Source organism: Moschus berezovskii, chromosome 9 (assembly GCF_049115385.1).
Source record: "Moschus berezovskii isolate FMDL1 chromosome 9, NW_MosBer_1.0, whole genome shotgun sequence".
NCBI classification, from domain to species: Eukaryota; Metazoa; Chordata; class Mammalia; order Artiodactyla; family Moschidae; genus Moschus; species Moschus berezovskii.
In genome coordinates, this window is record NC_142468.1 from 96,127,267 (window position 1) to 96,147,929 (window position 20,663).

The 20,663-nt window shown below is 52.0% G+C and overlaps 1 protein-coding gene and 1 long non-coding RNA gene across 2 annotated transcripts; one reads left to right on the plus strand and one right to left on the minus strand.

Moving 5' to 3' along the window:
* Positions 1–2,204: 2,204 nt before the first annotated feature.
* On the minus strand, positions 2,205–11,565 carry NFATC4 (nuclear factor of activated T cells 4). The gene is made up of 10 exons (XM_055436477.2): positions 11,323–11,565; positions 9,133–10,228; positions 7,279–7,441; positions 6,477–6,676; positions 5,997–6,169; positions 5,427–5,567; positions 4,506–4,561; positions 4,115–4,241; positions 3,339–3,920; positions 2,205–2,611 (listed from the first exon to the last, which is right to left on the minus strand). The coding sequence occupies exons 1-10, from the start codon at positions 11,420–11,422 to the stop codon at positions 2,544–2,546; spliced, it is 2,706 nt and encodes a 901-aa protein (XP_055292452.2). The 5' UTR covers positions 11,423–11,565; the 3' UTR covers positions 2,205–2,543.
* Positions 11,566–12,801: 1,236 nt separating this feature from the next.
* On the plus strand, positions 12,802–19,771 carry LOC148776624 (uncharacterized). The gene is made up of 3 exons (XR_016038289.1): positions 12,802–13,285; positions 14,987–15,161; positions 18,873–19,771. It is a non-coding gene; the product is annotated as an uncharacterized LOC148776624 (long non-coding RNA).
* Positions 19,772–20,663: the final 892 nt, after the last annotated feature.

Genomic DNA, 20,663 nt, shown 5'->3' on the forward strand with positions numbered 1-20,663 from the left:
CAGGATTGATTTCCTTTAGGATTAACTGCTTTGATCTCCTTGCTGTCCAAGGGACTCTCAAGAGTGTTCTCCAGCACCGTAGTTCAAAAGCATCAGTTCTTCAGCACTCAGCCTTCTTTATGGTCCAACTCTCACATCCATACATGACTACTGGAAAAGCCTAAGCCCAACCATCTAGTGGGAAAGAGCCCTTTACCTTTGGATAGTTTTCCCACTATAGCTACAAAGCCCCTCAGAATCCAGCTGCTGCTTCCCCCTGGTCCCTACTCATGGCACCCCATTTCTAGAACCTCACCAGTTCTATGAGTGTGCCAAGGCCCTGATTTGTGGGCCTCCCTCCAGATATAGTCCATTTGGGGGTACTGCCTGGCCTGCCCTTGCCCCACTCTCAGCCCAGTCAACCCCCAGGTCATGCTTCAGATCTCGGTCTAGAAGTCACCCCCAAAGTTCCCTCTGACCCCCATAGCTGGATGGAGCATCACTACTCTCTGTATCCCATATTAAAATTATTTATTCCCCCCCACCGATCTGACATACTGTCTGTATAAGAAACTTTTACTGAGTTGAATTGTTGAATTATAATGCACTGTTTTTAATCTGTCACTCCATGAGGCTATGGGGTCCTCCAGGACCCACTAGTTGGCACTTAGTAGCTGCTCAATAAATGCCTGGCAGTGAATGAATGGCAGTGCCCTGGCAGAGAGTAAAACGGTCTGCCCAGAAAGGCAATGAGCCCTCATCACTAAAGCGTTTCATTCACAGAGGCTGATGCATCCACTGTCAGAGATCTTGCAGGGGGAGTTGAAGAGTGCTGGCTAGGACATGTGCACCCTGGGTCCCTCCTGCCATGGGAGCACAGGGTGACCACACTAGCCCTGCTGGAGGATACCTTTGAGGAGCAGCCACGCCCCAGCGAGCCAATCACCTGATGTCAGTCTGGTTCGCAGCAGTTTGTGTTCAGGAAGATAAAGCAAATCCATTGCAAAGCAGCAATGCCCAGACCAGAGGTCACCCTGGTTCTCTTGTCCTCCAGAGCCAGCTTCTGTCACACCCACTCCTGAACACACGGGGACTTGCCAGGCCTGTCTGGACACACTGGACACAGAGAGGCCGCACCAGCCTTGAGGCAAGGCAAGTTCCTAATACCTTGAATATCTCTGGGGCATGGCCCCCTGCTGTGTGCCAGGCTCTCCCCAACCCATTGGGACTTGGGCCCCTAGGCTGTGAAGACAGGGGGCAATCCAGGTTTCCCAGACTGGGCTTATCAGTGGTGGTGGGTGCACATATAGAGTGGGCTGGAGTTCAGGCAATGTCAGGGCTTCTGGGGAGCCACTGGGCTTCCTTCAATCTACCTCTGAAGCACAGATCTTTCGCAAATGTCTTCACAGTCCCCAAAGAGGGGAGAATCCAGAGTATGGACGGGCCCATGCCAGTCCTCCAGCCCCTACTCTGTTCCAGAGAAATAGGCTTCGGGGGCCTGACCCCCACGGGTTAGGACATCTGAGGGTGAGCTGGGGGCAGGAGCCAAGAGTATAGCATTCAACCTGCTATTGATTAGCTGTGTGATAAAGGGCAAGCCCATTTCCCTCTCTGAACCTTTGAGTCCTCCTTGATAAATGAGGGAGAGGGACTAAACGCGTGTTTCCTGACCCTGGCTATGAATCAGAATCATCTCAGTGGTAGTAGAGAAAGTAACTTGAAAATACACAGACTTTCCCAAAGCTTCTAAAGGAATCTGAATCCCCAGGGAGGAGAGGTTTACAAGCTCTCGCTCCCAACCTCGCCCTGGTTGGTTAGGAGGAGCCTCTGTTGTTGGTATTGTTTAGTCCCTAAGTTGTGTCTGATGCTTTGTGGCCCTATGGACTAGAGCCCCAAGGCTCCTCTGTCCATGGCATTTCCCAGGCAAGAAGATGGAAGTGGGTTGCCATTTCCTTCTACAGGGGATCTTCCCAACCCAGGGACAGACCAGTGTCTCTTGTATTGACAGGCGGATTCTTTACCACTGCACCACCAAGGAAACCCCCTAAGGAGCCTCTGGGACCCTTCAAACCCTCCCCAGCCCCCTGCACCATGACTCTGGGATGCGGTCTTCCCAGCCACATCCCACCCCTTACCAGGTTCTAAGCTTCCTCCAGCCAGGGCTTAGAGTAAGCTGCCCCATATCTCTCTCTCCAAAGAGTTCTGGAGCCAGAAGCACTAGTCAGCGAGCAATTTATTAGCCATCAGTCTGCCCGGGCCTCCCCACGCCGAGGCCCGTACACAGTCTAGACGGGGCCTTTGCTCCCGGCAATCCTCCAGTCCTCGTGTGCAGGCCCCACCCGGTGTCCACCCCCACCCCAGTCCTCTGTACTCTCCTGCTCCCACCCCTTCAAGGCAGCACCAGACCGGGGGCCACACCTCAGCTAGAGGAGGGGAGGGAGGGCTAGGGAGAGGAGGCGAGAGCTGGGGAAAACAGAACCAGATTGGCCCCCCGAGCCTCTGGAACCACCACCCCAGGACAGGGGAAAGTGGGTAGGGCTGGGGGCGGGGTGCCAGGCGATGGTTCAGGCGGGAGGCTCTTCTCCAGGAGGTGCAGGGAAGCCACTCAGGTCTCGGCCAATGATCTCACTCACTGTAAAGGAGGGGCAGTTGAGAGACTGGGAGCAGGGCAGGTCGCCTCCTTTTCCAGAGACCCCCAATCCATTCTAGGCAGGTCTCCCTATAGGATGCCTCTAGATTCCTCCTGCACTGGCCGGCTTCTCTTCCACTGGGTCTCAGTTTCCCCACTGTGTCCTAGCACCTGCTCTCAATCAAATCTTGCTCAACTCCATCCACGTGGGCTCTCGGCCCCCCATGCCAGCCCCTTCCTGCGGGCTCAGCCCGCACTGTCAGCAGGGCCGGAAGTGGGTGTAGCCAACGGAAAGAAAAGGTGAAATACGTGTCCTCACTGCCACTCAAGACCACAGTCACCACATTTGGGGGGAGGTGAGGCAAGGGAAAACTTGACTGGGAACACCAGCAAACCACTGCCCCTCTCTGAAACTCAGTGCCTGAATCTGCGAACTGAGGGAGCTAGATTGAATGGCCTTGCAAGTACTTCTAGCCCTGTGTCTTTGTGATCTGGGGTCGAGGGCCTAGGCAGGAGAAGGGTGGGGCGGGTACTCCCTGCCCCCTTCAGAATTAAGTTAACCAGAGTCAGCTGGCCACATGCACCAGGCACTTGCTTCCTGAGGCCCTCCAACCGGCCCCGAGGAGCCACCAGGGCCCAGTCTCTGGAAAGCCAAACTCCAGCCCTCAGTAAACATGCAGAGCAATCTCTTGCACACACTCACACTCACAGCCCCGGGTCCCACACCCACCTTCCTCCAGCGTGATACCCTGGATAGGGACACTGTCTCGGAAGCCGCTGCCGTAGCCACCCCTGGATTTCTCCTGCTCCGGAGCCCCCTCCCCAGGGCCGTAGCTTGGCCCTACCTCACTGTATCCCTCAGCAGGTGGGGGGTGAACACTGCCCTGGGGAGGGAAGGGGCCTTCAAGTGGTGGGGATGAAGGCAGTGGGGGCCGGAAGGGGGATGGAGGAGGGAACTGCAGCCCCAGGGGAAAGGGGGAGCCCCGTCCTCCATAGGGGTCACTAGGGAAGGGCCGGGGAAGGAAAGAGGCTGGAGGTGGGCGGGCACAACCTGTGGTACCCCCAGTCTCAGGGAACATCCGTAGGCCAGGTCTGTAGGATGGTGGGGGCCCCGTCTGGGGGTACAGAGGGGGCGTGCCATAGCTGAAGCCTTCTGACAGGTAAGGAGTTTCATAAGCAGGGTCTTCATGGGGATAGGAAGGGTAGGGGGGCCTGGGTGGTGAGAAGTCCATGTCAGAGCCAAAGGGGGGGCCTGATGCTGAGGGGAAGGCCCGGAGAGATGCGTCTGGCAGAGGCTCCTCCTTGAAGATCACTGGATGGAGGGGAAGCAGGAGGACTCACTGGTGAGAGGGCCGGCAGTCTCCCCACCACACACCCGGCAAGCCCACCTCTCCAGCCTGGGTTTCCTCCACCCCTTAGCCCCTCCCCATGGGGCACTGCATCCCTCTGCCCCTGCCTCAGCCCCCACACCCCCATCCTGCCACCACAGGCTGTGCCACAACGCACCAGGCAGGAACTTGAAACTCTGGGTAGGACTGCGCTTCCTCCGCCCATTGGAGACGTAGAAGTAGACCTGGACAGGCCGGGACACGCGCTTGTTGCTGTACTCGGGGACGGTCAGGGTCAGAGTCACCTGGGGAGGAGCAGAGGCTGAGGCAGGGAGCCCTCTGGGATCTAGGCTCAGCCCAAACTCCACTTCCTGGCTTTTTCCATTTGCAAAGGAACAAAATTCATCCCCCAGAGGTGTCCCTGCTTCCAGAATGGCCAGGTTGTCTCCTCTAGCAAAGAACAGATAGCTTCTGGAGTCCACTCCTAAGGCAAGGGAGTCAGCTGAGAATTTCCTGACTTGTCCCACCCCACCCCACCCCCAGGGTGGAGACCCTAGGAACACGGGTACCTCATTGCTCTGCAACCGGTTCACCGTGGCCTCCTCCTCCCATTGCAACTTTCCATCTGTGCAGAAAGTACAGGGAGCTCCAGTCCAGCCCCACAGTCCCTGCCCACTGCCCAGGCCTCTGCCATTTCTCCTCTTGCTGAGCTAAGGCCAGACTCGGAAGGTCCCAACAAAGCCTGGCTCACAGAGGAGCCCACTGCATGTTTACTCAATCAAATGGAACAGGCTGGGTTTAAAACTGTCTCCAAGATCTCAAGTCATCAGTTGAGCCAAGAGAAATGGCAGGACCAGTCCAGGGACCAGAAAAAACTCCTGAGCCCTCCCACCCAACTCCAAACATCCCCTCCCATGATAGAGCTGGAAGGAAGTTCAAGGGTAGGAAAGGGTCTCAGCTTGAAGGGAGTCAATAAGACTCCAAGTCTCAGGACCCAGAACCTCTGACTCTGCTCTGATATGGTCCTAGGGTGCTAAACTTGAAGGCAGGGTTAGGGGCGAGCTGAAGCCTCAGGCGGGGGTGCACCTGGACCCCCCAGTCGTCCCTTCTCCACCCCTGCAGCTCTATGCTGGGGTGCCTCACAGGCTCTTGTCATCATAGCTGTGCTGCCAGTCCCGAAACTCAGGAGTGGCTCAGGGTCTGGCAGTGAGGGAATAGTCACCTCTTCCTTTCTCATCTTCCCCGTCCACATGGGGGTAAATTAGCTCGCAGCTGACTCATCTTTAATAAAAAGAATGTGTATTTCTTACATTTATTCACCATCTTGAGCATTTCAGATGGCTGTCATCTGCATGGGAAGCAGACAGTGTAAGAGGAAGGGCAGTCTTTCCGTTCCATTTTACAGATAAGGAAATTGAGGCTCCACTTGCTAGTTCAGAGACTGTTCACCCTCCCCATTCCAAGCTCTTCCTCCCGGAATGGGTACTCACCAGGGCCCCTCTCGATGAACACCACCTTGGAGTCTGGCAGGAAGTTGGAGCCAGTCAGCACGAGCTCCTCCCCTCCCCTGACAGAGCAGGCACTGGGGCTGTAGGCCTCCACCTGGGGCAGCTCCTGAGCTGATCGCTGGGCTGCAGAGCAGTGCAGAAAAGGCCTGGCTGGGCTGCTATGGAGAGGACAGGCTCCTGTGCCCCCACCCTGCCTAGGATTACTGCCACAGGGCCTGAAGGAGCCCTCCTCAGTGGCAGACACACAAGAAAAACAAGTCTTCCTGGGGTCGCACAGACCAGGTAAGGAACCCCTCCTGGGCGGAGAGACAGGCCCACAAGGGGCAGCCCAGGGGCAGATGGAGGCTAGGGTTGCTCTGGTCCAGCCCAGGGGCCGAATCTGCAGCAGGGGGGAAACAGAACACTTCCCCCAGCCCATCCACAATAGAAATAAAGTCTGGGTCCCTTAGGGGACCAGCCAGGCACGGGACACGCTGCGGAGGAGATGGGCAGATAGACACACAGACAAGAAGTCAGGCAGAGACAGAAAGATGGCACAGGGCCTCTGCTCACAGCACTCGATGGGCACTGATGCTGTCTGCACGGAGACAACCTTCCCGCTGCCTTGGGGCACGTGGACCCGGAACACCAGCCGCACGCGCGTGTTCTTGCGCCCGATGTCCGTCTCGCCCTTCCGCAGTTCAATATCTGAATTCCGAAGCTTCAGGATTCCGGCACAGTCAATGCTGAAGCCAAAGATCAGAAGGCAAGCCCTCCCATCTGAGGCCACAAGGGGATGCCTCCCAAGAAGGGAGTCCCCATCCTCCATCCAAAGCCCTAAATGTCCTTCTCTGGGAGATTATGGGGGTGGCTGTTTTAACCCAGAGTGCTCCCCACCCCCAAAGTCCTCTTCTAGATAGTGAGAGGGCCTGACACCTCCTAGGGATGATGTCTAACTCCTCTGGGGAGAGGAAGAGTTGGCCTAGCTTAGGCCCCATGGAAAAGGCCAGTCCTAAAGCCCAAAGCCTAAAAGGAGGTGGAGTGAGAACCTACTTGGCTGCCATGTTGTTCTCAGGGAGCAGGGTCATCTCCAACACCTTGGTGCCACTGACTACAGCTTCATAGCTGGCCGTGGCCACCATCTTGCCAGTGATCCGGTGCACCTGATAGAAGGCATGAGGCCTCAGGTTCCTCTCGTCTGCGGTGCCGATGAACATCTGCAGGGTCAGTGGCTTCTCACTGTAGCCTAGGAGCTGGCAGAAGGAGACAGAGGCCACCCAATTGAAATCTCCCCTGTCTCATCCTTCATCTACCCCTAAGTTTTCAGTTCCCATCCCCCCCTCCAGAGGAGTGACAGATAAAGGATATCCTGGAAGGGATTCCCAGGGGGGATTGGGCACCAACTCTCCACCAGTTGGGGAGAAAACGTGGCCTGGAGTTCACAGTGTTATTCTTGGAATGAGGCCCAAACTGGGCTGGGTGAAGGGGAAAAATCTTCCAAGAGAGACTGGCCCAACTCAACAGAGACAACCTAACTCCCAGTGAACTTTGGCCTCAGCCTAACCCCTCCCCCACATCTGGCAGCCCACCATTTTCCAGAGTAGACATGAGGCTGGTGTCCCATGGGATGAATGGAGTGGGGGTGGAGGGACAGAAGACTAGAAAGTACATCCGGGTCCCTGAAGTGCACCCTTCCTCCCCCAGCACTAGTCCCTCCCCCAGGCCGCCTGCAGGGTCATTGCTGAGAGGGAGTGTGGGAAAGGGCAGTGCCATGGGTCTGCACAGCTGGGGCTCATCTGCAGGGATTTGGGACTGGAGAAGAGACAGACTATCAGGCCTGGCTTCTACCACTCACCTTGACTACCGGGTGACCACCAGGGGCTGCTTTGACAGCTCCCCGGCTGCCCTCTGTCTCATAGTGGGCCCGGTGGTGGGCTCTGGGCTGTACCTCGATCCTCAGCTCCAGCTGCTCATACTGGCTGGGCAAAGGCCAGTCCAGCGGGGGCAGGGCAGAGGTCCTGGAGAGAGCACAGAGAAGAGCACTGATCACCTGCAGCCTCAGACCTGAGTCAGGGCAACCCTGGGTCCCAGCTCCCAGGGGTGTGAGGGAGGAAGGGGCGGGGGTGGGTTTGAGAGAAAGGAAGTCAGAGCAGACGTAAAATGGTCCACAAGCCTAGAAGCAGGGGTGATAGGGGACAGGCCTCTCAGAGGCCCTCGAGATGGGGAGGTGGGGGACACCAGGACTGAAACTCCCTTCTTCCCAGCTCTGAACACTGGGTCTGGTGGGGGTGGGGCAAGGGTTTCCCTGGATACAGAGGAACCCCAAGCCCGGTCTATCCAGGCCTGGATGGGAAGAGTCAAATAAAGAAGCACAAATTCAGGGAATTCCCTGATGGTCCAGTGGTTAGGACTCTAAGCTTTCACTGCAGGAGGTACAGGTTTCATCCCTGGTCTAGTGATCAGGAGCTGCTGCTGCTGCTGCTGCTAAGTCACGTCAGTCGTGTCCGACTCTGTGTGACCCCATAGACGGAAGCCCACCAGGTTCCCCCATCCCTGGGATTCTCCAGGCAAGAACACTGGAGTGGGTTGCCATTTCCTTCTCCAATGTGTGAAAGTGAAAAGTGAAAGTGAAGTCGCTCAGTCGTGTCCGACGCTTAGCGACCCCACGGACTGCAGCCTACCAGGCTCCTCCATCCATGGGATTTTCTAGGCAAGAGTACTGGAGTGGCTTGCCAGTGCCTTCTCCGGATCAGGAGCTAAGATCTCACATTTCAAGTCGAACATAGTAGGCTAAGCAAGTCAGCAACTAACAGAGCTGGGACTGATGGCATCCCTTCCCAGGCCAGCACACTTTCCACTAGTTGGAGCTGGACAGGTGGGTTCCAGAGAGCTGGGGGATACAGATGTGCGAGGATCTCAACTGGTAAGTGCCCCCAGGTGATACTTGGCAATGTCTGGAAACAACTAAAAAGTTGTTACAACTAGGAGAGTGGATAGAGGCCTGGATGCTGCTAAACATCCTATAATGTCCAGCACAATCGACACAACAAAGAATTATTCTGCTCAAAATATCAGGAGTGCTGAGGTTGAGAAACCCTGCCCTACAAGAAGCCAGAGGAATGGGTGTTAAGGTTTCTTTCCCCCAGGAAATTTTGCTGGATGAAACCAGCTCAATCTGACATCCAAGATTTAGGATTATTGAAATAGACACGGTTCTTTGAGGGTGAGAGGTGTAGAAGGGCAGTAAGAACTGCTTGTTTTAACATGAATTCTTTGACTTGCACACATGCTACTTTATTCAAATTTTGCAGATATACTTTTAAACCACAAGTCAGGCCCAAGAAATTGAGTTAGAGAAAGGGGACTTCCTGCTGCCCATTGCAGGGCAGAATTCCAGCCCAGGATCCAGCACAGAGCTGGGGGTGGAGGATGCCTAGAGAAATTCCTCCTTTACCTAGGTGGTCCTTCTAGGGCTCCAGGGGCTTTTTCCAATTAACATACAGGGAGTGACTGACCTTTGGCAAATCATCTGTCCAAAGGAGATGCATGTTAAAAAATTCTTCCTAAAACTGAGTGTATGGTAGCAGTCAAGCTGATAGCAGATTCTCTTTTCTGTGCCCTAGGACTTTTTTCCAAATTCATCCCTTGACTCTCCTGCTCCCTGGGTGGGATGGCTGGAGACAGTGGTGATATCAGGCACAACCCTCACCTGAAGATGGGGCTGTGTCCCCCAATCCGGGCCTTGGACCAAGCCAGTGGAGAAGGCACCGCCAGGTAGTCCATGCCAGCCACCTCCTTCCGCGGACCCCCAGGAGGAGCCCCGGCCTCCTCTACTCCCGAGGGCAGCTTCCCATTGCATGGGGCAGGCTCCTCAGACCGAGGCAGGGCCACCGCCTGCTCACTGGAAGTCCTCCGGGTCTTCTGGGGGATGCTTTCGGCTGATGGGGCTCCCACATAGTCAAAGGGGCCAGGGGAGCCAGGGTCCCGAACCAGAGGCAAGGGGGGAGGTGGAGGTAGTTCAGGCCCCTCCTCCCCTAGGCTGCCTCGGCGAGACAGAGCTGGGGAGGCCGAAGATGGGGTTCCCGAGCTGGAATAGCGCCTCTTGCCACATGGAGAGGCAGGTCGTGGGGAGGCTGGGGTGGGCCCAGGAGCACTGAGGAGTAGCCAGCTATCCTCTGGCCCCCGGCCTCCAGGACTCGGACCATACAGGCTCCAGGGGTCATCGGGGGTCCATGGCCTCGGGGAGGCCCGGGGTGAGGGCAATGGGGAGCCTAGCCCAAAGCGGGAGGCTGCCTCATTTAGCTCAGACTCCACCTCATCACAGGCCGCATACAAGGCTGCCTCATCCGAGGCATCTGAGAAGAAGCTCCAGGAGGACAGGCTGCTGCTGCCCGGGCTCGGACTGAAGAACGGGCCACCACCCTGCCCTCCTGCCTCTCGGTAACCTCCAAAGCCTTCCGGTGGGGGGTAGTCCCTGGGGGAGCCTTCCCCCCAAGGATCTGGGTTGTCCTCCAGCGCAGCTGGTGGGTCAGGAGTAGGAGAGATAGAGGTGATGCGGATGCTGGGACACTCAAGAACACGGCCTCCCCCAGCCCCCCCGGAGCTCCCTCCGGGCCCCCCCAGCCTCACTGACCGGGCTGGCTGGCTCTCCCAAGTGCCAGGTGAGGGGGCCGGGCGGGGTGGTGGGGAGTGCATGCCAGGCCGAGGGGGTGGAGGCCGGGGAATGCCAATGGGAGCAGCGCCATAGGGAGGGGGCTCCCCCAGGGCCAGACGGCAGCATGGTGGGGCGTCCTCTGAGTCCAGTTCTGTGGAAAGGGAAGGAGACAAACAGGGATGACACAGAAGGCGGGGAGAGAAAGAGGCAGGTGAGCTGTCTAGGTTCCTTGAGTGGGCAGCCACCCCTGGGCGGTATGCTACCCCCGCCTCAGCAAAGAGAGGTCTCTGAAATGCCCTTCAGAGCCACAAAGACAAAAGCAAAGTTGGACTTGCGAAGGTAGAGAAGACAGATCCAGAAGTGCCGGACCTTTTCCTACTCAGAGAACCTCAGGGCTCCGGCCCTGGGACCTGGGGTACCAGACAGGGGGCGGGTCTCAAGGTAAGGGAGGCGGGTCGAGAGGGACTGGAGCTGGGTTTGGAGGCGTGTTTAGGGAAGCATTGGGCTGGGCTGGGGGCGACTCACACATGAACCCAATTAGCAGCGGTTCCCAAACCCCCAAACGGTGCTGGCAGGAGCCCCAGTTGCCATCGCAACGGTGGCCAGGGGAAGGGGGGCTCCAGGGCTGTGATGACGAGGGAAGGTGGCTCCTCCCTCACTCCCCCCAATCCGGGGGCGGGGGTGCAGCAAAGGGGGTGCTGCGCGCCGGCCCGGCGAGGCGCGGCGGGGCGGGGGCGCGGGCCGCGCGGATTCCGTGCGAGCGGCGGCCGCCGCCCCCGGCTCAGTCCCAGCCATCTGCCTCTCATTGCGGCCAGACGGGGGAGGGGGAGGGGCGCCCAGGCGGGGCCTGAGCGCGCCCCCAGCCCCTGGCGTCCAGTCTGCGGCCCCAGGGCTCCGTCCCCGAGGGGCAAGTTCCAGAGCGCAACGTGCCCTTTCCCTGGCGGCGCCCTGGGCTCTCAGGACCGCTGTTCCCACCCGCCCCGCATCCCAGTGACAGTCGGCCCTGCCGAGAGGCGGCGCGCAGCCAGCGGCACCCCCACCCCCACCCCAGTCACGACCTAAAAAGGAGAAAGTGGTGCCGGGCCCCCAGCCTCACGTCCGCAGAGCCCCTCGACCCCGCGACTCCCCGCAACCTCTGACCCCCGCATCTCTCACCCCAGGCTCTCTCCCCTGAAGCCCCCAGACTCAGGACACCCGCTCCCTCCCCTCACGGAGCCCCAGACCCCTTCCCGGCCCCGCACTGACCTTCCCCCGCCCCACCCGCGCCCAGCGGGGGGGCCTCCTTTTCCTCCCCGAACACCAGCTTAAACTCCAGCTCTTCATCCTCGCAGCTCGCTGCCCCCATGGGTCCGGCCGGAGCCCCCAGGTCCCGGTCTGGGCGGGAGGGGGGGATCTCAGGAGGCTGCAGTGTCTTGACCGGCGACTCCCTCCCTCCCTTCTCTGAGACGCCCCCTCCTCCGCCGCTGACGCCTCCCTCCGGACGCCCCCTCGTTATTATAGAAACTTTTCCAAACTTTTTTCCCCAAACTTCTTCAAAGTGCCCCCCCAACCTATCTCTGATTGGCTGCCGGGGATGCTCCAGCCCCTCCTCCAGGGATGAGATGGGAAAACCACGCGCCCCTTGTGCCCCCTCCCTCCAGCAACCCTCCCCACTCTCCCTCCCTCTGTCCTCTCTCCAGTCCCTCCCCCTCAAAAAAAAAAAAAAAAAGAACAAAACTGAATTGGAAAACGGTCTCTCCAGCGTTGGTAGGACCATAATGATGCCTATTGGCCCTCAGTGGTGACAATCATTTCCCGCAGGGCGCAGTCCCACCGCAATCTCCAACTTAGTCTGAGTTCGGGGGCTCTGGGTCCGAATGCCTTAAAGGGGCCACATCCTGGGCCCACAGTGTAGAGGGCCCACGGAAGACCCTTTCTGAAGAGTTGTGCAGCCAGCAACTAGCAAGGAAGCACCACCTCTTCTCCCCTTTCCCTCCGTCTAAGGCCAACCAGGCTCTGGGGTGCAGAACGGCTCCAGGCTTCTCGGAAGTGGAGAAGGCCATTCCTTTGAAGTCCCTAGCCTGAGGCCGCCCCGCCTAAGCCTTCTGAAAGGAAGCCTTTGCCTGGCCGAACCAGCCCCTCCACCGGTCCATCTCTCGCTGTCCCCCAAAAGTGAAGAAGAGTTATTGGTCTTGAGGCACTGTTCAAAGGTCCATGACTCCTGCTGGGCGACAATCCAGGCCGGACTTTACTGCTGCCCTAGTCCCAGCCACCCAGAGGGCCATTAACTAGCCTCCAAGGAAAGCCGGCTCTCTCCTCCCTAGAACCTTAGTCGGGAACGAATCTAGGATCCGATGGCATCCCGCTCCAGCTCTCCTGATAATCCTGGCCAGGTTTACCGGCGCCCCGTAGTTCCGAAACCGGGTGGGCCCCTGGGTTGGACACCTGTCACCTGGGCGGGAGAAGGAAGAAAGACTCGGACTGGAGTTCCTAGAAAGGACAGGCATAGTGGGGTCCTGTTGTGTGAGAGGGATTTAAGTCGAAATTAGTTATTCAGATGCCGGTCGGTTAGGGTGGGGGCATGGGTGTCGGTTCCATTCTCCCTACGCAGACCTTAGGCTACAAACCTATCAGCAGGCCTCAGCTTCCTTTAATCTAAAGACCTCCAGCTCAGGGCCCAGCCCGCAGCTGCGCCCGGGCCCCGCACCGAAGGGGTTAAGCGACGGCCCTCGGCTCAGACGTTTACAAACTCTCGGGAGCCGGGCGGGGACCGCGCCCGCTACTCTAATGAGAAACAGGCTCTGCGGGGCCGGGGCGCAAGGGAGGGCTGGCCCCGCCGGCCCGAGCTCCGCCGCGGCCGAGGCGACTCCCCGCCCCCCTCCCCGCCCGCCCTGGGGACCCCCCAGCCCCGGGGGACCCCAGTGACGTGCGGAGCTGCCCCGGCGGCGAGCCCAGTACCGCGACGCCGGAGGGGCGGGGAGAAGCAGCCAGGCCGGCGGGGAGAGAAGAATGTTCCGAGGCCGAGCGGGGAGGTGGCCTGGTTTGATTTTTTTTTTTTTTCCTTTCTTTTTTCCCCCCGCTTTGGTTTGTCGCCTCAGGTTACATTTCCCTTCCAGCTTCATCATGGAAATAAAGACAGGAGAGACCTAAGGAGAGAGAGCGAGGCGCATCCCGAGACGGACTGCCAACCCGCACCTAAGAGGCGGACCGAGGGCCGTGGCAAGCCGAGGCAAGGCGTGCAGGGGTAGCGACCCTGCCCCTGCTCTAGCTCGCCGTCCCCGGCACGCCGCCTACGCACCCCGGCCCCCCCGCCCCCGCCCCGCTCCGCAGCACCAGCAGACGTGCGCATTCTTTTCAAATGTCATATTTCCTTTGATCCTGGGCAGCGTTTCTCCATGTGTCTGGCTCAGCTCCTGCCCAGCCAGCCGCTTCCCCCGCCCTCACTCCACTCTGTGTATTTTCCTGAGGTCCCTCCCCCTCCTCCCAGCATCTGGAAGGCCCCGAGGACTGGCCTCGGCGCACATTCCCCTGGAGACTCTGGCCTCGCCTTCCAGTGACTCAATTTCCCCTCTGCGGGTGGGGGCCGGGAGGTGTGGTGCGGGCGGAGAAAAGAGTTGATGCGCGTAAATGTAGTATGAACGAGCTTGCAGACTGCTCAGAGCGCCACGCTTTCCTCATGGGGCAGAGGAGGGGGCCTCCCCTCGACTCTGAAAACCCTGGGATCTGTCTGAACTGCAGCTAAGGGATGGAATTTATGACTTCTGCGAAGTCCTGCCCGGGGAAGAGTGGGTAGTTGTAGGTTTGGGGTTGCTCCGCACATCTGCCCCCTGGCGACCACAAAGACCCAGCCGCCCTCCCTCCCGCGGGTCCGGTTTCTCGACCGCCGGGCCTTGGTCCCCGGTCCGCGGTCCCCTAGCGCGCACGTCTGAGCACAGCTCCTCTTTCTCACCGTGTGTTCGTGGAACGTTGACTTCTGCTCTCCACTTTCACAAGCGTGACTCAACGGCCTTGGAAGTGGACTTTTGTTGTTGCTGTTTCTAAATTACACAAAATACAGTCTCCTTGTAAAGGATTCAAGCCATACAAAAATATATAGTAAGCTGGGATACCCTACCATTTTGTCTAAGTTTATTAACCTGTATATGGTACACATGACTGGGCTTCCCAGGTGACTCAGTGATAAAGAATCCGCCTGTCAATACAGGAGGCACAGGAGACCCTGGTTGTATCCTGAGGTTGGGAAGAAGGAGGAGGAAATGACAACTCGCTCCAGTATTCTTGCCTGGAAAATCCCATTGACAGAGTTGCCTGGTGGGCTACAGACCTGGGGTTCCAAAGAGTCAGACACAGCTTAGAGACTGAGCACGCACATACGCATACCTGCCCTTTTTGTGTATGTCAGACCAGGTTGCAAGCATTTTTCTTGCTTTTTTTTTTTCCCCCTCAGTTAACAAATGACTTGGAGATCTTTTCCTGTCAGTACTTGTACATCTGAAAATAGTAATAAAAACACCCCTCTTCATTTGAGATTAGTGAGAAAGCTAGGTTTGGAACCCAGGTTTTCTGGGTCCTTGTCCAGTGCTAATTCTACTATACCACATTTTATGTAGGAGTCTGTCTTAGAGTGGCCTTCCCTCCCCCAGAAAATCAAACCCTTAAAAAAGAATAAGATGCAGGTAGGTTATTGTGGAGAGCAACCACAGGGAACAAAAATAGGGAATTGGGAAGAGTGAAATGGGAAAGCGGAAAAGCCATCCAATCAAGTGACGTGGAGCTGGTGGCCACCTTGAACAACTGGAGCATTGTCCCACTGAGCACTTTCTGTGGAACCATACAGAATGTGATTCCAGAGACAGGATATTCATCCACTCACCGTCACCCCCAATGGTCAAAAGTTCCCCTTTGACTGTTAATTCCCTCTCTCTTCCAGCTTTACAGAAGTGTCAGAAAATGGTATTCCACAGTGCTGCAGCCAAGAAGCCCCTGAGCAAGAGGCATAAAAGATAGGAGCTATACCTGCAAGCTGGTACTCTCAGGTGACAGGGGCAAGCAGTTGGTTGCCACAGTAATAGCTGGAGTAAAAAGATGGATGGAGAATAGGTGAGGTAAGTAAGATGTGTCCTATCTAAGATCTTTTATTCAAACAAAAAATATGTATTGAGGAACTTCTATGTTCAGAGGCTTTTCTAGGCATTGGGTGCCTATATTTATAGACCAAGCCTCCAAGAACTGTTGCTTATTATCAGGTTGGAAATACATTTCATACTTGACATCTCCCTCTTCCTTGCCCCCTAAATGTACAGAACTATCTGTTTTATTTACAGAGTATCTATCTATACTTACTTATCTATCTCCTTCCTTTGCATTCCCTTCATTGCCATTCCAGTGTAGACCTTGATTTTTTTCTTAGACTCTCAGTAACAGTATTAACATCAATGACTTACTTTACACATTTAATATCTGAAGCATATAATTTTTAAACCCTATCTATACGATTTTCAGTATTAATCATTAATAGCCAGAAAAAATGAAGAATAATAATTTTCTTTTATTGAATTCATATGTTCATATGTTTAACAAGGCAAGTAAATATATCTATATATATGTCATATAGATAGAGATATACATTGCATAAAGTTACAGATTATCTACATGTATATATGTATGGCAGCACAAGAGAGAAAAAAGCAACAGATTAATAATTATAACTTTATGAATATAATTTTTATTTTAAATATAAAGGAAAAACATATACTTAGATATTGGTCTATCATAAGAATGAATTATAACATTACAATTTCTGTTCCAGGTCTTAAGTTTTGCAAATTTGTCAATGATTTTGTCAAAATTGATCTTCACATATAGACAGTATAGTCAGATTTGTTGATCTGTCTTACTTATGGCTGACCAAAGAAAACTTAATAATCTTATTTTTTTGAGATATAGTCCATATACCATAAAATCCACTCTTTTGGAATGTACAACTCAGTAGGTTTTACTATATTTACAAGGCTGTGTAGCTAACACCATATGTAAATCCAGGATATTTTCATAACCCCTAAAAGAAATGCCATACCTACTAGCAGTTACTCCCAATTTCCCCCTTCCCTTTCTCCCTGGAAACCACTAATTCACTTTATGTCCCTATAAATTTGCCTCCACTTAGCCTAATGTTTTCAAAGTTCATCCACTTGTGGTACATACCAGTATTCATTCCTTTTTATGACTATTTTAATTTAAAAACATTTTTCACAGAAAGCAATAGATAGAAAAAAATCTAAGGAAAAGATTGGCACAATTCATTAGCAATCTCATTTCACAGTAAGTTCCCAAAATCGCAATATATTTTTGTTTCTCCTTGAAGCTAACAGCGTTCAGGTGCCTCCTTCACTGAAAATTTTTAAATACAAACACTTCACATTTTTACTGTAATAGTTTCTATTACATAACAAATCGCTTTCAAAACTGGGTGCCTTCAAACCACAATGATCATTTGTTATCTCTCATGGTTTCTATGAGTAAGAAATTCAGGAGTGAGGAAGGCTCCTAATCTGCTGCACAAAGTCTGGTGAGGGACTTGAAGGCTAGGAGCTGTAACTGTCACATGTTTAGCTACTGACATTGACTGTTGGATGAAACTAGCCAGAACAACTGGTTGTACCACATACATATGACTATTCGGTGTGGCTTGGGCTTCCTTACAAAACAGCAGCTTTGACAGCATGCTTCAGGTGGAAGTTACATTCTTTTCATGACCTAGTCTTTTTATATATATATAATTTTTTCATTTATTTATTTATTGTTGGCTGTGCTTAGTTTTCATTGCTGTGCAGGCTTTTCTCTAGTTGCCGTGCACGGGTTTCTCATTGCAGTGGCTTCTCTTATTGCAGAGCAAGTGTTCTTGGGTGCTCTAGCTTCAGTAGTTTTGACACATGGGCTCAGTAGTTGAGGCTCCCAGGCTCTAGAGCACAGGCTTAACAGTTGTGGCACATGGGCTTAGTTGCTTTGTGGAATGTGGGATCTTCCCAGATCAGGGATTAGGGTTGAACCCATGTCTCCTGCATTGGCAAGCAGATTCTTTACTACTGAGCCACTAGGGAAGCCCACGTCCTAGTCTTGAAAGTCCCAATCCCCTGGCCAGAATCAAGGGATGAGAACATAAACCCCCCCACCTCTGGGTAGAAGAAGTATCAGTTATATTGGAAGAAGCGCATGTAGAATGCAGTAAACACAAACACATGGTCTTCTTTAGAAAATTAAATCTGTCACCATCTGGTCATAACAATCCACATTCCTCCCACATTCATCCTCTCCCCATAAGACCTTAAAGTCTCTTCCCATTACATTACCAAGCTGAGGCACGAGGGTCCAGATCTCATCACCTAGATCCTGGACCTCAAGCCTTAGCAAATGCTGTGTAACAAACCACCCTGATACTTAGTGGTTCCTTCCAGCTACATATTATGTAATTGGGAGATAAAATGTAAAGGTGAAAGTTATAAACTAATAAAAAAAGTTTAACAATAACCAATAATTCAGGCAATGTACCAAAACAGTTCTATCCATAAGAGGTGGTTGGTTGGAAGCAACAGAACCTGGCTCCCTATAACTTAAGCAAAAGAGGAACATTTTGACAGGAGAGATAGCAGAACTAAAAGAAAAGGAGAATCCTTATGAACTTGGGGCTTCCCTGGTGGCTCAGCTGGTAAAGAATCCGCCTGCAATGTGGGAGATCTGGGTTTGATCCCTGGGTTAGGAAGATCCCCTGGAGAAGGGAACGGCTACCCACTCCAGTATTCCGGCCTGGAGAATTCCATGGACTACATGTATAGTCCATGGGGTCACAGAGTTGGACACGACTGAGCGACTTTCACTTTCTTCACTTATGAACTTGGGTTCAATCTCACTTGGTCGTGGTATATGATCTTTTTTATGTATTGTTGGAGTCTGTTTGGTAATATTTTGTTAAGAATTTTTGCATCTATATTTGTCAAAGATATAGGCCTGCAATTTTCTGTTTTGATAGTGTCTTTGATTTTGGTATCAGTGTGAGAGTGGCTTCATAGAATGTCTTTGGAAGTATTCCCAACTCTTCAATATTTTGGGAGAGTTTGAGAAGAATCAGTATAAGGTCTTCTTTGTATGTTTGGCAGAATTCACCTATGAAATCATCTAGTCCTGGACTTTTGTTTGTAGGGAGTTTTTGTTTTGTTTTGGTTTTTGGCTGTGCCAGATGGTATATAGGATCTTAGTACCCCCACCAGGGATCAAACTCACAGCCCCTGCATTGGAAGCATGGACTAAACCACTGGACCATCAGGGAAGTCCCTGTAGGGAGTTTTTAAGTTCCAGATTCTACTTCTCTTCTAGTGATTGGTCTGTTCAAATTATCTGTTTCTCCTTGATTCAGTTTTGCTTGGGCTGTATGTTTCTAGAAAGTTGTCCATTTCTTCTAGGTTGTCAAATTTGTTGGCATATAATTGTCCTTTTTTTGTTTGTTTGTTTTAATTTCTGTAGTACCAGTTGCAATTTCTCCTTTTTCATTTCTTATTTTATTTATTTTGGTTCTCTCTCCTTTCTCCTTGTTGTGTCTGGTCAGAGGTTTGTCAGTTTTGTTTACCCTTTCAAAGAACCAGCTCTTGATTTTATTGATTTTTTTCTATTGTTTTTTAAATCTCTATTTTATTTATTTCCTCCCTGATTTTTATTATTTCCTTCCTTCTGCTGACTTTAGGTCTTGTTTTTTCTTATTTTTATAGTTCTTTTAGGTGGTAGGTTAGGTTGTTTACTTGAGATTTGTCTTGTTTTTTTTTAAGGAAGGCCTGATCGCCGAAGAATTGATGCTTTTGAACTGTGGTGCTGGAGAAGACTCTTGAGAGTCCCTTGGACTGCAAAGAGATCCAACCAGTCCATTCTAAAGGAGATCAGTCCTGGGTGTTCACTGGAAGGACTGATGCTGAAGCTGAAACTCCAATACTTTGGCCACCTCATGGGAAGAGTTGACTCACGGGAGGAGAAGGGGACGACAGAGGATGAGATGATTAGATGGCATCACCAACTCGATGGACATGAATTTGTGTGAACTCCGGGAGTTGGTGATAGACAGGGAGACCTGGCATGCTACAGTCCACGGGGTTGCAAAGAGCTGGACACAACTGAGCGGCTGAACTGAACTGAACTGTATCACTATGAATTTCCCTCTAAGAACTGCTTTTGCTGCATCTCATGTATTTTGTATGCATTTTGATTGTCATTTGTCTCAAGGTATTTTTTAATTTCCTTGTTAATCCTTTGGTTTTTTAGTAGCGTGTTTAGTCTTCATGTAACTGGACTTTTTTGTCCTTTCTCTTCTTGTGGTTGATTTCTAGTTTTAGTCCATTGTGGTCAGAGAAGATGCTTGAAATAGTTTCTGTACTCTTAAATTTATTGAAGTTAGTTTTGTGCCCTAGTATGTGGTCAGTCCTAGAGAATCTTCCATGTGGACTTGAGAACATGATTTGGGGGGTGGGCGTGGGGGTGTAGTGTCCTGAAAACATCAATTAAATTCTATTGTATCATTTAAGATCTCTGTTGCCTGATTGATTTTCTGTTTAGAAAATTTGTCCTTTGATGTTAAAATCTTCTACTACTATATTCCTATCAATTTCTCCCTTTATGTCTGTTAGTATTTGTTTATGTACTTGGGTGTTCCTATATTGATGAGTGTATTAATAAAATCCTCTTCTTGATTGGTCCTTGTATCATTATATATTGTCCTTCTTTATCTTTCTTTATAGCTTTTGCTTTAAAGTCTGTTTTGTCTCATGTGAGTATTATAACTACCACTTTCCTGTCATTTTCATTTGCATGAAATATCTTTTCCCATTCCCTCACTTTATCCTATGTGTGTCCTTTGCCCAAAGGTGTGCCTCCTGTAGACAGCATATGGTAGGTTCGTGTTTTTTTTTTTTTTAATCCAGTCTGCCACACCATGTCTTTTGATTGGAGCATTCGGTCCATTGAATTTAAGGTACTTGTTGATACATATGTATTTATTGCCATTTTAAACTTTGTTTTCCAGTTGATTCTTTGTTTCTTCTTTTGCTTCTTTCTTTTTCTTTTTGTGGTTTGATAATTTCCTTTTATTTCATGCTTGTTTTCTCTTCTTTTTGGCATTTGTGAATCTATTGTATGTTTCTTATTTGTGGCTGCCCTGTTTTTCAAGTATGTTAACCACTTCCTATATCTGTTTGCTTTAGGCTGATAGTCATACAGCCTTTAGTATTGCTATATTCTTTTAGTTTTTGCTTGTCTGAGGCTCAAACACATTCTGATAAAAAAGAATAAGAATCTGCATGTTCTTACTCTCCTTTCCCACATTTTATGGTTTTTATGTCCTTTTTTTTTTCATATTTTCCTGTTTAACCTTTTGCTGTTCCTTTTTTTTTAATCATCACTTTCGCAAATAGGTATTTTTTTCCCTTTGATCTCTATACTAGCTAATTTAAGTGATTTACTTTCCAATTATTTATTTTTTCCTATATCTTCTTGCTTCTTTTGTGTATAGAAAAGACCTTTCAATATTTCTTTTAGGATAAGTTTAGTATTGCTGTATTCTTTTAGTTTTT